This window comes from Dipodomys spectabilis, unplaced genomic scaffold, assembly GCF_019054845.1.
Source record: "Dipodomys spectabilis isolate Male_0828 unplaced genomic scaffold, ASM1905484v1 ptg000001l, whole genome shotgun sequence".
Lineage (NCBI taxonomy): Eukaryota > Metazoa > Chordata > Mammalia > Rodentia > Heteromyidae > Dipodomys > Dipodomys spectabilis.
The window spans coordinates 3,232,762-3,248,853 of NW_024870678.1; the positions used below are offsets into that span (position 1 = coordinate 3,232,762).

General features: G+C 41.8%; 1 protein-coding gene across 1 annotated transcript in view; it reads left to right on the forward strand.

The window, feature by feature from the left end:
* The window catches only part of LOC122119380, a 138,763-nt gene that overhangs the window by 56,313 nt on the left and 66,358 nt on the right, over positions 1-16,092 (forward strand). The window contains 5 exon segments of the mRNA XM_042693468.1: positions 1,739-1,832; positions 9,819-9,956; positions 13,014-13,171; positions 14,035-14,146; positions 15,997-16,046. Of these exon segments, the coding sequence (XP_042549402.1) occupies positions 1,739-1,832; positions 9,819-9,956; positions 13,014-13,171; positions 14,035-14,146; positions 15,997-16,046 (552 nt within the window).

Genomic DNA, 16,092 nt, shown 5'->3' on the forward strand with positions numbered 1-16,092 from the left:
CAAGTCTTTGTTGTGAGAGGTAACTATCCTTTGGCAGTCTTGTAGCAGAATTCCTGGCTTCTACCCACTAGATAGTAACATCCCTGTCCCCCATCATCGATGCTTGATCTTTCCCAACCTCTGTTCCTATCCCTTGTTTCTAACAACTGAAGATGTCTCCAGACATTGCCAGATAGTCCCTTGGAGGCAAAATGTTCTCTGCTGTACCCTGTCATACTTGCCAAACACAAACCAGAATGCATGGTAAAGATGCAGAGATGTGTCACAGAAACCAGGGCAAGAAGTATGATTGGGCCTCAGGTGAGGCTGGGCCTCTAACTGGCAGCCAAGTTGGATCCTGGCTCTTTAACGGCCTCCCTGTGGAGCTGATATTTTATTCTGCTGTAAACATATGACTTATCTTGATTCAGAAAGAATCCACCAATTAGCACAAGCTGTTTAAATGAAGTATACTCTGATCAAATAGTGATTAATCCTCCCAAAGATGCCATAAAACAAAAGAGCCTTCTGAATTAACTGGGGATCAAGAGAACTGGAGTCTTAAGTTATCATTTCTTTGCTATAAAGTTATTATTCAGGAGTGTCATGTAACAACATATTCCAAACATGAATACGGTGACTTATATTTTGGAAAGCATGTTTGTGCATATTATCAGTTCATATTCTTCACTATCCTGAAGTGGGTGATAGTCCCATTGACAAATGAAGAAACAAAATCACTTGACAAAGTCTCATAGTTATGGATGGAGGACTGTGTCCCAAGATGGAACCTGGCTATAAGGAATGTTTGAATGATTGTTGGAATCATAAGAGAGAGCAAGAATTAGACAGCATTTAGAGGATGTTCAAAGGAAGGAGTTAGTAAAGGATCCTGAACATGCATGGTCAAGAAGGTTAGAGGATGGTACAGTTACTACACACTAGCAGGAGGAGGAGGAGGAGGAAGAAGAGGAGAAGGAGGAGGAGGAGGAGGAGGAGGAGGAAATGGCTGAAAAGTGAGGAAAGCTTGGGTGGGATGGGGAGGGTTAACAAAGAGTGTGAATATAGTCACTGTAGTCTATTTGCATGTTTGAGAATAGAACAATGAAACCTGTTGAGAATTTTTTTAAGAGATGGAAGTAGAAAGGGGGTAGAAGGAGGAGAGTGAGATAGGCCAAGACATACTGTGTGCATGTGTGGAAGTGTCACAATGAAACTGCCCCTGTATAACTAATGAATGCTTAAAAAATGGATTAAGAAAAAGAAGGTCAGGGAAAAACAACAGAAAAGAATTGCAAACATTACAGACTGATCATCACAACCCAAATGGTAGAGAGATCATGTCCAATGAGGGCTGAAAAGTCTCTCAAGTCTTCCATTTAGAGAGTGAAATATGGTCTTATATAAAACTTGTGCTTGCCAGGTTTTTAATCTGGTCACATGACTTTTCCTCCATCAGCCTGGGTTTCTCTTGGCCAGGTGTGGTGGATCACACCTGTAATCCCAATTACTCTGTAGACTGGCAGGGAGATCACAAGTCTTGAGACTAGCCTAGGAAAATTAAGGAAATCTTGTTTCAAAATAAAATGTGAAAAGGGCTGGAGGTAGAGCTCAGTGGTAGAGTGCTTGAACCCTGCAGTCATGGGTTCAAGCCCTATACTGATATAAATAAATGAATGCGTAAACACATAAATAATAGGATCGGCATGTTAGGTGGTAGCATGTCAGATGAAAATACCCTTATACCTTCTTTTTGCAGATATGTTCCTACTACTCTTGTCTTAGCCATCTCTGAGTTAGATGACACACAAGTCGGCAAATTTAGTTTCTATACAAAAGAAGCCATCCTGAAGGTAAATAATTTTGTTTGCATTTTTTTTTTATTGTAAAGCTACTATACAGAGGGTTACAGTTACATGAGTGAGGTTATGAGTACACTTCCTCTTGAACATTGTTACCCCCTCCATTGTTTTCCCCCTACCATCCCCTCCCTCCCTCCCTTCCCCGAGGTTCTTTTTTTTTTTTGATTGTGATTAAATGATTACATAATTTCAAAGTCACAAGTTCATTCTAACTTCCCTGGAGCAAATTGTCTACCACAGTCTGTAATATATAACAGTGTTCACATGTTATATACCATATTTGTGATCAGCAGCATGAGGATATTTAGTAGTGGTTCAACCAGATGAGCGGGAGTTCTTTGTTTCTTAAGTCCTGTTAGTTTTGTCGTATCACCTAACCTTTTGGATTTAGCATCCACTTATGAGGGAGACCATGTACCGTTTGTCTCTTCGTTCTTGGCTTACCTCGCTCAACATGATTCCTTCTAGCTCCATCCATTTCCCTGCAAATGCCATTATTTTGTCATTTCTAATGGCTGCATAATATTCCATTGTGTATAGATACCACAATTTTTGGATCCATTCATCTGTGGTGGGGCACCTAGGTTGTTTCCATATCCTAGCTATTGCGAACAGTGCTGCAATAAACATGGAGGTGCACGTGTCCTTGTATATTGGTTCCTGTTGTTCAGGGTAGATGCCTAGAAGTGGTATGACTGGGTCGTAAGGGAGGTCAATCTTTAGCTTTCTAAGGACCCTCCAGACTGCTTTCCAAAGTGGTTGTATAAGTGTACATTCCCACCAGCAGTGTAATAGGGTTCCTCTTTCTCCACATCCCCTCCAGCATTTGTCGTTGGCTGATTTGTGGATGTGGGACATTCTGACTGGGGTAAGGTGGTATCTCAGGGTTGTCTTTATTTGCATTTCCTTCACCACCAGGGATGATGAACATTTCCTCATGTGTTTCTTTGCCATTTTTATTTCTTCATTTGAGAAGTCCCTCTTTAGTTCCCTTGCCCATTTAATAATTGGTTTGTTAGGTTTGGGAGGGATTAGTTTCTTGAGTTCCCTGTATATACAGGATGTTAACCCCTTGTCTGATATATTGCTGGTAAATATTTTTTCCCAATTAGTTGGTTGTCTTTCTAGCTTAGTTGCAATAGATTTAGCTGTGCAGAAGCCTTTTATTTTAAGGTAGTCCCATTTGTCGAGTCTCTCTCCAACTTGTTGTGACCCTGGGACTCTGTTCAGGAAGTTCCTTCCTGTGCCTATTAGTTCAAGTGTCTCTCCTACTCTGTCCTGCAGTAGTTTCAGAGATTCAGGTTTAATGTTAAGGTCTTTAATCCATTTTGAGTTGATGTTGGTGCATGGTGATAGGCTGGGGTCCACTTTTAGTTTTCTGCATGTGGCTGCCCAGTTTTCCCAGCACCAGCGGTTGAAGAGGCTGTGTTTCTTCCATTGTATGTCTTTGGCTCCTTAGTCGAATATCAGCTGGCTGTAGGCCTGTGGATTTATATCTGGATCTTCTATTCTGTTCCATTGGTCTTCGGGTCTGTTTTTGTGCCAGTACCATGCTGTCTTTGTGATTATAGCTCTGTAGTAGAGTTTGAAGTTCGGCATGGATAGCCCTCCCATATTGTCTTTATCCCCTAGAATTGTTTTGGCTATTCTAGGTCTTTTGTTGTTCCATATAAATTTTTGGACTGTTTTCTGTATTTCAGTGATGTACGTCATTGGGATTTTAATAGGAATTGCATTGAATTTGTATATAAGTTTTGGAAGTATCACCATCTTTACTATATTAAGTCGGCCTATCCAGGAGCATGGGAGGTCTTTCCATTTCCTAGTGTCTTCTGCAATTTCTTTCTTTAACTTTTTATAGTTCTCATTAAATAGTTCTTTTACATCTTTGGTTAGGTTAATTCCTAAATATTTTATTTTTTGGGAGGTTATTGTGAATGGGGTTGCTCCCTTTATTTCCCTCTCTTCCTGTGCGTTATCAGTGTATAGGAAGGCAACTGATTTTTGTGGGTTTATTTTGTATCCTGCTATTTTGCCGAAGTGACTTATGATTTCTAAAAGTTTGGGGATGGAGTTTTTGGGATCATGGAGGTATAGTATCATGTCGTCTGCAAAAAGGGATAGTTTCACTTCTTCTTTCCCTATGCGGATCCCTTTAATGTCTTTTTCTTGCCTTATTGCCCTGGCTAAGGGTTCTAGGACTATGTTGAAGAGGAGTGGAGACAGTGGACATCCTTGCCTTGTTCCTGTTTTTAGGAGGATTGGTTGTAGCTTTTCCCCATTAAGTATAATATTGGCTATTGGTCTGTCATAAATGGCTTTTATTGTTTTTAGAAATGTTCCTTCTATTCCTATTTTCTCCAGAGCTTTTAGCATGAATGAATGTTGAATTTTATCAAAGGCCTTTTCTGCATCTGTGGCGATAATCATGTGATTCTTGACCTTGGCTCTGTTGATATGCTGGATTACATTTATTGACTTACGTATGTTAAACCATCCCTGTGTCTCTGGGATGAAGCCTACCTGATCATAGTGTATTATTTTTTTTATGTGTTTCTGGATTCTGTTAGCTAGAATCTTGTTAAGGATCTTTGCATCTGTGTTCATCAAGGAGATTGGCCTGTAATTCTCCTTTTTGGTTGGGTCTTTGCCTGGTTTGGGGATGAGTGTGATATTGGCTTCGTAGAATGAGTTTGGGATAGCTCCCTCCTTCTCTGTTTCTCTGAAGAGCTTGAGGAGTATGGGTATTAGTTCTTCTTTAAAGGTCTTATAGAATTCTGCTGTGAATCCATCTGGTCCTGGGCTTTTTTTTGTTGGAAGACTTTTGATAGCTTCCTGTATCTCATTATAGGATATTGGCTTATTTAATTGGTTAACTTCTTCTTTGCTCAGTTTGGGTAACTTGTATTTCTCTAAAAATGCATCCATTTCCGCCAGATTTTCTTCCTTTAGAGAGTATAGCTTTTGAAAGTAGTCTGTTAGAATTGTTTGGATATCTTGGGTACGTGTTGTGATGTTTCCCGTGGCATCCCTAATCCTATTAATATGGGTTTCCTCTCTTCTTTTTTTAATTAATCTTGCCAACGGGCCATCAATTTTGTTTATTTTTTCAAAGAACCAGCTTTTTGTTTGGTTTATTTTGGTTATGGTTTTCTGATTTTCTAATTGGTTAATCTCTGCTCTCAATTTGGTTATCTGGCTTCGTCTAGTAGCTTTAGGTCCCATTTTTTCTTGTTTTTCTAGCTGTTTTAGTTGCAACATGAGATTATTTACTTGGTCTGTCTCCATTCTCTTGATGTGGGCACTGAGGGCAATAAATTTGCCCCTCAGGACTGCTTTTGCTGTGTCCCACAAGTTTCTTTGTGAGGTGTTTTCATTTTCATTGAGTTCTAGGAAATGCTTTATTTCTTCTCTGATCTCTTCTGTTACCCAGGCCTTGTTAAGGAGTGTGCTGTTCAATTTCCATGTATTAGAGAAATTTCTGCGGTATGCTTTGTTATTGAGAGCTAGCTTGATTCCACTGTGGTCAGATAGAATACAGGGGATTATGTCGATCCCTTTGTATTTGCTTAAGTTCCTTGCATGAACTATGATATGGTCTATTTTGGAGAAAGTTCCATGAGCTGCTGAGAAGAATGTGTACTGTGTTGTTTTAGGGTGAAATACTCGGTAGATGTCAGTTAATTCCGCTTGAAGTATGGCCTCACTTAATTCGGTAGCTTCTTTGCCAATCCTCTGGTTGGTAGACCTGTCCTTTGGTGAGAGTGGCATGTTAAAGTCTCCTAGTATTATCGTATTGGGATCTATTTTATTCTGTAAGTTTGAGAGCATTTGTTTAACATATCTGGGTGCACCAATATTTGGGGCATATAAGTTGATGATGGTTATATCCTCCTCTTGGATTGTTCCCTTTATTAATATGTAGTGTCCATCCTTGTCTTTCTGTACTGATTTTAATGAAAAGTTTATTTTGTCAGATATCAGGATAGCTACACCTGCTTTCTTATTGGGGGAATTTGATTGGTAGATCCTTTTCCACCCCTTCACTCTGAGTTTGTTTGTATGTTTGGCTGAGAGGTGGGTCTCCTGAAGGCAACAGATGGATGGGTCTTGTTTTCTGATCCAGTCCTCAGTTCGTTTTCTTTTAATTGGCGAATTCAGCCCATTTATATTAAGAGAAAGTATAGAGAGATGCATTGTTGTCCCTGCCATTCCGTTTTCCTAAGTTTTTCTTCTTTCCTTTCCTCCTGTGCTTGCTCAGTTAGACTTTGAGTAATGCCTGTTTGGGGCAGGTCCCAGTTCCTGGTTGCTTTCTTCAGGTTGTGTCCCCCCTCTTAGAATTCTTTGTAATGCTGGCTTAATGTTTATGTATTCATTTAGTTTTTCTTTGCTATTAAAAGTTTTCAGTTCTCCATCGAATGTGAATGCTAGCTTTGCCGGGTATATCAGTCTGGGTTGGCAGTTATTGGCTCTCAGGGCTCGTATGGTGCTTTCCCAGGCTTTTCTTGCATTCATTGTTTGTGTGGAGAGATCTGCAGTGATTCTAATTTTTTTCCCGTTGTAGTATAGCTCCTTCTTCATTTTTGCTGCATGCAGGATTGTTTCCTTATTATTCAGATCCATCATTGTTACTATTATGTGCCTAGAAGTGTTTCTCCTGGGATCTTGCTTGTTGGGTGTTCGATAAGCTTTTGTGATGTAGTTAAGATGGTCGTTTTTGAGGTGGGGAAAATTTTCATTGACTATCTTGTTAAATAGGTGTTGCATTCCCTTGCTCTGGAATTCCTCACCTTCGTCCACTCCGATTATGCGAAGGTTAAATTTTTTAGCATTATCTGCTTGCTCTTGAATTTCCCTTTGGTTTAATTTGAGTGATTTTTCCATATCTGTCACTTTTTGGTCCAGTTGGTGTATTCTGTCTTCTGTATCTGACACTTTACCTTCCATTTCATTCACTCTGTTGACCGTGGCTTCTATTGTGGTTTGCATGGTGGAAATGGATCCCTTTATGGATTCAATGTTGGTTCTCAGAGTACTGATCTCACCTCTCAATGAGGTGAGATCAGTATGCATTACCTCTAATTTGGCGTTTATCTCACTTCTTACTGAGGTTTGTGCAGCTTCTATTTTTGCATCCAATTTTTGTTTGATATCCTGTATATCTTTTGATAGTTCATCCTTGTGCTCTTTCAATTTCTGATCCATTTCTCGCTTTATTTCTTGAGTCATTGCCTCCAGCAACCCTTGGATGTAGTTTTTGTCTTCCATTCCTGCTTTGCTCCCACTGGGGCTCTCCCCTGCGTGGCTGCTGGCTTTTGAGGTGAGCTTGCTGTCCTGGGTAGTGGTAAACCTTGTGATTTTTCTCTGTGATTTTCGCATGGGGGTTCAGGAGACTGCTCTTCAATCTTGTTTTGGTGTGTCTGTCTTTGCTTGGTTGCTGATTCTGTATTGGTAGAGAGAGTCTGTGCCTGATCTGGATTCTGTTGGGAGCCTATTTCCAGATGCTATTCACTTAGGATTCTCAGCTCTCTGCTGTAGCAATTCCCGCCTTTGGAAGGGTTGAGCAGCCTAGACTGCTTGTGTTTGCTCCTGCGGGTGCTCTTGGGAAGATCAGATGCTCTGGATGCACTCTCCCAAATACTGGAGTCTGCTATGGGCTCCTGATGTGTTTTTGTTTGTTTGTTTTGGGCTGGTTGTGGGCTTGAACTCTAGGTTTGGGTGCTGTCCCTCAGCTCTTCAGCTCAGGGCTGGCACCCTACCATTTGAGCCACAGCCCCACTTCTGACCCTTTTTGCTTTGTTCAGGCGCCGGTCCCCTGGCCTGGTTCCGGCCCCAGCCTGGAGCGCGCTCGTTAGGCCTGTGCTAATGTGTATACCACCTTGGTTATGCAGCCTGGAGGACACAGTTCAAATTTCTTCTACTGTTGGTAGTCTTGACCCAGGGGCACTGTTCCTGGCTTGAGCATTTAAGCTCCCTTCCAGGGGCGCTCTTGCTCTGGCCTGGCCAGCAGAGTGTGCTCCACCGGCTGGTGGAGCTCTCGAACAGTTCCCAGTTTTAGTGGGTCCTGTGGTCCGGGTGTTGGGGTAGGGAGTCTAGGTCAGGGTCTGGGGATTCCCTCCAGCTCTGGTCTCCCTTGATGGATTCCCTGTCCCCTGATGGGTACTCACCCTGTAGGTCGTCAGTTGTTGTTGCAGTCCGAGTTCAGTTGGGGTGGTTGCAGGCTGGGTTGGGTGGCCCCCCGCCGGGTCGTTGCGATCGCGATTGGGCGGGTGGTCTGCGGACAGGTCCCTTTGTGGCGCTGCTGGTGCCGGGCGGCTTTGGCTGGATGGAGCCTCTCCGCTCCGGTGGAGAGTGATGGGTGGGGTGGGATCCTCCTGGAGACTCCCGGCTGGTAGGTTTTTCTGTTCCTGGCGATCCGCTGTTCTGCAATCCGGTACCTGGTGATCTGCAAGCAGCCCCCTGTGTCTCTGGGGCTCCGGCAGCCCCCGCCGGGCCGGCTGGCCGGCGGCTTGGCGCACTGCCGCGCGACCAGTAAAGGTTGGGGGAGGGGTCTTCGCTCTTCTCTGTTCTGAAATTCTTCTTTTCCTCTCTTTCTTTTTTTTGTTATTTTCCACCTCTGGTTTTTCTCTGAGTGTTCGTCTTTTTGTTGTTGTCGGTCTCTTGGGGATATTAAAGGTTGGAACTCGAACTCTCTTTTTGGTTGGAGAGAGCTGTGGCGTTTCCCTACTGCCCCGTCGCCATCTTGGTCTTGTTTGCATTTTTTAAATGGAGTTAAAATAAATGGATTCGCTCTATGTTTGATGCACAAGTGTGGTGGATTCTTGTTCTCTGAAAGTATAGAAACAAAACAAGGAATGACGAGCGCAGTTGTAAAGAGTTTATTTAGTAAGGAGAAAGTAAAAGCCACTCACAAGAGTGAGCAGTAGGACCAGAAACCATGGTTTACCATGTGGTGAGGACCAGCTGTTTTGTATTGTCTCTCCCTACCTTTTCTCCTCCCTTTTGGCAATTTGGTGATTGGATTGTTTGAAACAAGCCAGACCCTCTCCTGGGTAGTAGCTTATAGGAGGGCTGGCCTGGGTTATAGCCAGACCCAAGACCCTCCCCTGGGTGGTGGCCACTGATTGGGGTGGGGTTAAGCTGGCCTGAACCAGTTGGCTGATGTTTTCCTTCATGTTCTTTAAAAGATCAATACTTAATGCATAAATTTGGCTTCTATAGCTGGCTGCCAGTGGCTCATGCCTGTAATCCTAACTAATCATAAGACTGAGACTTGAGGACCACAGTTTGAAACCAGCTTGGGCAGAAAAGCCCATGAGACTCTGACCTCTAATTAACCAGCAAAAAGCTGGAAGTAGAGGTGTGGCTCAAGCTGTAGAGTCTAGAGCGGAGAAGCCAAGTCAAAGTGTGAGGCACTGAGTTCAAACCCCAGTTCCAGCACCAAAATAAAGAAATGGGCTTTCATTTACAAGAAAGCCTCCTTCATCATAAAAGCAAGGGCTTGGCCTTGCTGATATGCACATTAGGTTGGCTTGAGCCACAGAGGTTGCAACAATGACTTCTGTTTAATATGAAGAAATCCATATAGATAAGCCGTCTTTACATCAGGCTTTTACAACGTATGCTTGTTGAAGCTTTTACCGAGTCTTTAAAACCTGATGCTGTTGTTTCTTCTGCCATTCTGATTGTTTTGGCTCCAATATGTATATCTAAAAAATTTTTAAAGTTCATGTGAGCCCACCACCTCTCCTGACCACTGGGGAACCCGTCCACGGCATCCAGCAACCAAATGGCCCAGGCTTGGAGGCTGCCTTCCTGGAATGAAATCCTGCTTCAGTCTAAAGGATGAGTAACGTGATCCCAGTGTATCTGGAAGTTAAGTTCACACACAGGATGGCTAAGTGATCATCTCAACCCTCAACTTCACCTCTTTCCTGATGGAGCACTTCATAATGCCTTTCACATTTCCTTCCTTAGCTCTTGTTCCATTCAGGAGTGGAACACATGCAAGTGATCCTCGCATGCCAGACTGCTCAGAAAAATGCTTTGATGGTGGCTGTTCAACAGGCGACCTTCTATCACACCCCTCGGATGGGCTCATCTGCTCACATCAAGGTCAGGAGTAGGGTGGAGAAGCCAAAGCATGCTGTCAGAACTACCACTGATGCCATATTGACCATCCTTTCCTTCCTTCTTTCTTTCTTTCCTACTTTCCTTGCTTCTTCCCTTCCTTCCTTTCCTACCTCCTTCTTTCCTTCCCTCCCTCCCCTTTCCCTCTTTCTCTCCTTCTCTTTGCTCTTCCCCTCCCTCTCTTCCTCTTTTCTTCCCTCCCTCTCACATTTTCTTCTCTATCTCTGTGGGAAAACAGACTCACATTTTTCACATTTCAACATTGATCACTTCTGTGACCCTAAAAGATGTGGGAATTTCTCTTCCAGTAAGCAAGCATCATCTAGGCATCATCTAATTCAATTCAGTTTTGATATCATCCCTCTGGAGAAAGTGTCAAATCTGATTGGATGAGAGTTCAGCTCTAAGACTGCCCCACTTCAGATGTACTCAACAAGTCTGGGCTTCCAGAACTTTTGTCCAGCTGGCTACAAATTGGAGTTCTCACTCCTTCCTAAGATTTACTTAATTTGCTAGAGAGGCTCACAGATGTTAGGGAAAGCTCTATTGACCTGTACTAGTCTATTAGAAGTGTACTTTAAAAGATAGAAATAAACACCCAGAAAAGAGATACACAGGACAAATTCTTGATGAACCATTGTCCCTATGAAGTTGGGGTACAGCCCTCTCCACACATGGATAAGTTCTCTGTCACCTTTCCACAAACCTCCATGTGCCCAGCTGTCCTGAAGTTCTCTGAGCCCTTTTGTCCTTTGGGCTTTTATGGAGATTTTGTTATATAGGAGTGACTGACATCTGGACAACTCTGTGGAAGTTGATTAGGCAGAAAGGATGTGATTCAATTCTAAATGGGGAGAACCAGCAAGCCTTTCTGTCCAAATTCCTCATAGGCCTGGAGCAGACTCCTTCTGGAATAAGGTCTCATCATCGCCTATCAGACCAGGTGGGTCAGAGGATTTAAGAATAGAGTTTAATGACCTGCCCTGGAGAAGAGAAATCCCAATTTCTAGGGTCTGCCCTGGAGACAAAGAGGGGGAGGTGAAATAGTAAGACTAGGGATGTGTGTGAGAGAGACAGAGATGGAGAGACAGAGACAGAGCGACAGACAGAGACAGACAGACAGCTTTGTTTTTTGTTTTATGGGACCTGCTTCTGTACCCAACTTCATTCTAGTCACTTAGGAATCAATAAGAGCTATGAGAGTTATGAGCTAAGACCCGAGGAAAACCAAAAAAATATAACTCATGTTGTTGCTGGTAGTGAAGGCTGGAGAAGTTCTTAAAGAGAGAGAGAGACAGAGAGAGAAAGAGAGAGAGAGAGAGAGAAAGAGAGAGAGAGCAAGAGCATTCTACCCACCCAGTGTTTCCAGATTCTTGTCATCATCAGAGAAAGAATTCAGAGACGAGAAAAAGTAAGAAAGTGGGAGGCGGTTTTATTACATAGTGAAAGGACTTCTCAGCTCTTATCACCCAAGATTTTGGGTAGCAGCATCTTATGGGCAAACTTTAATGAACAAAAAGATTATTTGTTGATGTATGGTGTGTGCTCAGGACAGGGGTAGGGCTGGGGAAATGGTCAATATTTTATCAAAATAGAGTTTACTCTCCTCTTCTGTCCTTATATAAGGTTTTCAGATGCATCAAAGAATCAGATGCAGGATGGGAACAGGCAATTTTGTAGGGCTAATAATATGGAGGTGTCATTTCAATGAAAAAGAGGACAGTTGGTGGCCATGTAGGTCAGACTGTGTTAGTGGGCTTCCTTTCTATATGTGAGTGGTCACCTAATGTCCTCCTCTGGAGACATCACCCTCCAGCCACCAGGCAGTTTACCTCTTTATTTTGTTCTATACCTAGGTAAGCCACATCAATACCATACTACCTTTTGATTTTTCTTTTCTTTTTGTACATTTTTTAATTGTAAAAATGCTGTACAGAGGGATTTCAGTTACATGAGCAAAGTAATGAGCACATTTTCTATTGAGCATTGTTGCCTCCTCCTTTGTTTTACCTCTACCATCCCTTTCCTCCCATCTCCACAACTACTCCCTTAGCTCCCCAAGTTTTAAGTTCATTTACAACATAGTGTTTTGGACATCTCATTGTTACAGTGGGTCAACCTGTATCCTTATTTAAGCATTTCATTTTTTTCCTTCCCCTCCCTGAATTAAAGAAGTGTATATAGAAGATGCAGGGCACTGACATCAAATACAGTGAAAACAGGGGTTATACCATGGGGGAGGAACATATAAAGAAACAAAAAAAATCACATGGTACATTATAAATATATTACAAACAATAGCAAGAAAGAAAAAAGATATTTGTGTCCCTGTCTTGGGGTTCATTTCACTTAACGTCATCTTATATGGTCATATGTATATAGTTTTTGGCCTTTTCTGCTTGTCCTACACATATACTAGTTATTGCAAATAAGGGAAACCATGAGATCTATGTTTCTTCGGGCCTGGCTTACTTCACTTAGTATAATTTTTTCCAAGTCTTTCCATTTCCTAACAACTGGGGCGATGTCATTCTTTCTGATGGAGGCACAGAATTCCAGCAAAAATACCCTTGTCCTTGGCCCTTACCTTTATAGATAAATTATTGCATTGGATTTTTATTTATCCTTCCAATAATTCTTTTATAAAGAATATAGCAATGAAATCTATCAGCAATATTTCTTGGACCACTCTATACAGATCAATCCATCTAACAATTTTGAGAATGGAGAGTGTTTTTTTCAGAGCACTTTAAACAATTGTATTCTGGAAATAGTCATATGTAAGGCCCTATTCCTGTGTTGTGCAAAGTGGTACCTCTCTTCCATTCTTTCCCTTCCTTTCCCTTCCCTTTCCCTTTTTCTTCATTCTCTTCTCTTTCTTTCTCATTTTTTCTCTTTATCCTCCTTCCCTTCCCTCTTTCCTGTGTACTCAAGTATTTCCATATGTTTGGGGTCAATTGTGGTTATACGATAATATTACATCTAGCACTAAGGACTTATACGCCCAACAAACTGCAATTGCTTTGATTTGAAATGTTTTAGGAAATCAATTCAAGTCTGAGGACTCATAGTGGAATTAGTCCATCCAGAAGAAGGAATTCCAGAATTGTGAATGGCATGGACAACCTGCTGTCATCCCCAATGCCAAGAGTCCCGGATACCCATACTCATTCTTCAGAAAAATTTCAGACCACAAAACGGTATTGTGCCTAGTGGGGAAAATTGTTTAAAATAACAAACATATCTTATTTTAAGTCAACTAAGAATATACCAGGCATCGGTAGCTCATGTTCCTGTAACTCAAGATGCTGAAATCTGGAGGACCTTGATTCAAGGCCAGTCTAGGAGCTCACTAGACTTCATCTCTAAATAACCAGCAAAAAGCAGAAGATGTGGCTGAAATGATAGAATGGTACCTGTAAGCAAGAAAGTCAAGCAAGTTCAAGGTCTTGAGTTCAAACCTAATATATATATACATTGGGATGTGTCTCTGAATTAGGGATGTCCTATTATGTCTTGACCTCTTTTTGTCACAACAGAGAAAAAAATTCTCAAATAATTATAATTATTCTAATTATTCTGAATATATTGTTGGGACCATACCAATGACACGGTAATTTAATTATGGCAAATTTCAAATAAAAAATAATGGGCAAAGCAACTGTATGACTCAAGATGTTGTTGGTCTAACTTGGCCAGCCTTCATAAGGCTTCAATTTACAGTCCCAGAGTGTGGATGAAAGATTCAAGGTCAGCATATCTAGTAAAGAAGACTTTTGGGAGGCCATCCCAGGCTAGCTACACCAATGGCAAAGGCTAGGATTGCACACTGGGCCAGGCTGTGATGTTTAGGACTAAGGAGAGACTACTGATATATGCTGTACAATGGAGTCTCCAAGGAGCACAGTGGCCCATCACTGACCCCAGAGAATAATCAGAAACCCCTGGAGACACAATCCTCTGCCCTCCAGCTGCAATGGCAGCATATGAGTTTTCTTCATACATGTCCACTCAGCCCCCCCACCCCACTTCAGATCCAAATGTCTCTCTCTTCACTTGCCAGAGCTCCAGAGGCTTTTGTGTCTATTCAACTAGAGAAGGTGGGCTTGCGGGACATGATGCTCAATGCCTTCCTCCTCAGAACGCAGACCATGGCTGACCAAACAAAGAACCCTGTGAGTACAGAGAGGAGCTCCCGGAAGCTCTGTTTTTCCTCTATACTTAGGCAAAGACAACTTCTTAGCTTGGAATCTGTGGCTTTCAACCTACTTGGATAAGAATATTGAAAACATATTGTAAAGAACTAAAAGGGAGAGCTCAATCAGTAGTTGATTCAAGTAGATTACAGGTGTGTGTGTGTGTGTGTGTGTGTGTGTGTGTGTGTGTGTGTGTGTGTGTGTGTGTGTGTGTGTGTGTTGTGCATGTATATGTGTGTGTTGTGCAAGTAGTAGAACTTGAACTCAGGGCCAGGTACTATCCCTTAGCCATTTTACTCAAGGTTGGTGCTCTTCAGTTGAGCCACAGCTCCACTTTTGGCTTTTCATTGGTTAACTGAGATAACAATCATGGATTTTCCTGCCTAGGCCAGCTTTACACCACAATCTTCAGATTTCAGCCTCCTGAAATAGCTAGGATTACAAGTGTGAGCAACTGATACCTGGCTTTATGGTTGATGTTTTTTTTTTTTTTAAAATACAATGAAGGCCAATTTTCTGTTTGCCACCTTCTGAATAGACTAGTTTCAGCTTCTGCACTGGCATATTGCCTAGTCTTGAGTAAGCCCAGGTAGTTTTGGTAACATTGGCAAGGTAACTGGTCACCTGTTACCTTGGTTTCTTAAACACTACTGACATGTTCTTGTTTACAGGTTCTTACATTAGTCTAATTGGTTTAAAATATGATACAGCTGAAACCCTTAATTTGTTAGCTTTGCTTAACTTTGTGCATATTGTTTCAGTATTCATCTTTGATGAGGAAGTTATTATACTGACAGGGTTTTTAAAATTATTGTACTGATAGTTATAATGCAAGATTTATCATCTCTAAGATTTGACTTTACCTGTGACTGAAACTGAGGACTTAAATTTGCCCAATCCAGTTCTACCAATAAGACATAAAATAGCCAGACCTTCTTATTGATTGATGAGCAACAGTGGAGGCAAAATCCATCATTTCCCCACTCCCAATAAAGCAGTTCTCAAAACAATATTGACCCATACTGAACTATATATATAATAGTTCTTTACCTAGGGAAACCTATGGGGAATGCTATTTTTTAAGGGGGAGAAGACAGGGAGTGTGATCGAGGGGGTGAAACTGATAGAAATATAGTGTGACATATGTGGAGATGGAACAATGAAATCCACCACCTCCCATATAACTAATATCAGCCAAAAAATACTTTACCTAACCTCCAGGATTATTCTTACACCTACCAGATCTGAAAGACTTCAAGCAACATAATGGTGTTTTGTAAGGCTCTAGAATTTTAGCCCACCTGCAAGTTAATGTTAGCCTGTTAGCTGTACTATGGATGGTGGCAGATGGCATAAGACCTCAAGGTCAGAGACAAAGAACTTCATTACAACAGAGGAGATAGCAAGAGCTTCAGGTTTATGTCTGTTTCCCTTCTCTCCCAAGTTCAATGAGTTTGTGTCATGCACCCAATGGTTTTGTATCACAGTTTAAAAACACTGAGCTTGGGGACTTACCTCTTCTATAGCAAGTGGTTATTTTTCTTAGAGGGAGATATTACCCCTCAAGATTGCTCTCTGTACACAAAATCCTGAGAAATGATCTGGGTAAAAAGCAGCCAGGGCCTGGCATTTTTTGGTAAACTCAGCAAGATGTGTATGAGTAAAGAAGACTCGCAGAAGGGTTTCTCCCAATTAGTGTGCCCCCCAAAACAATGTCTCAGCTCCGTGGCCTTTTCCTGCTAGGAGTGGGCCATTCATTTGTACACATGTACTAGGATGAATACTCCACACAGCCAACTGTCTGATAAAAATATTCTCTTTTATCACAGGATGAAATTGGAAAAGTCAAAAGGGATGTTATAATTGAATATTGTCAGAAGTAAGTGTAACAGATGTGAATATTATATGATGACTTCTCTGATTTT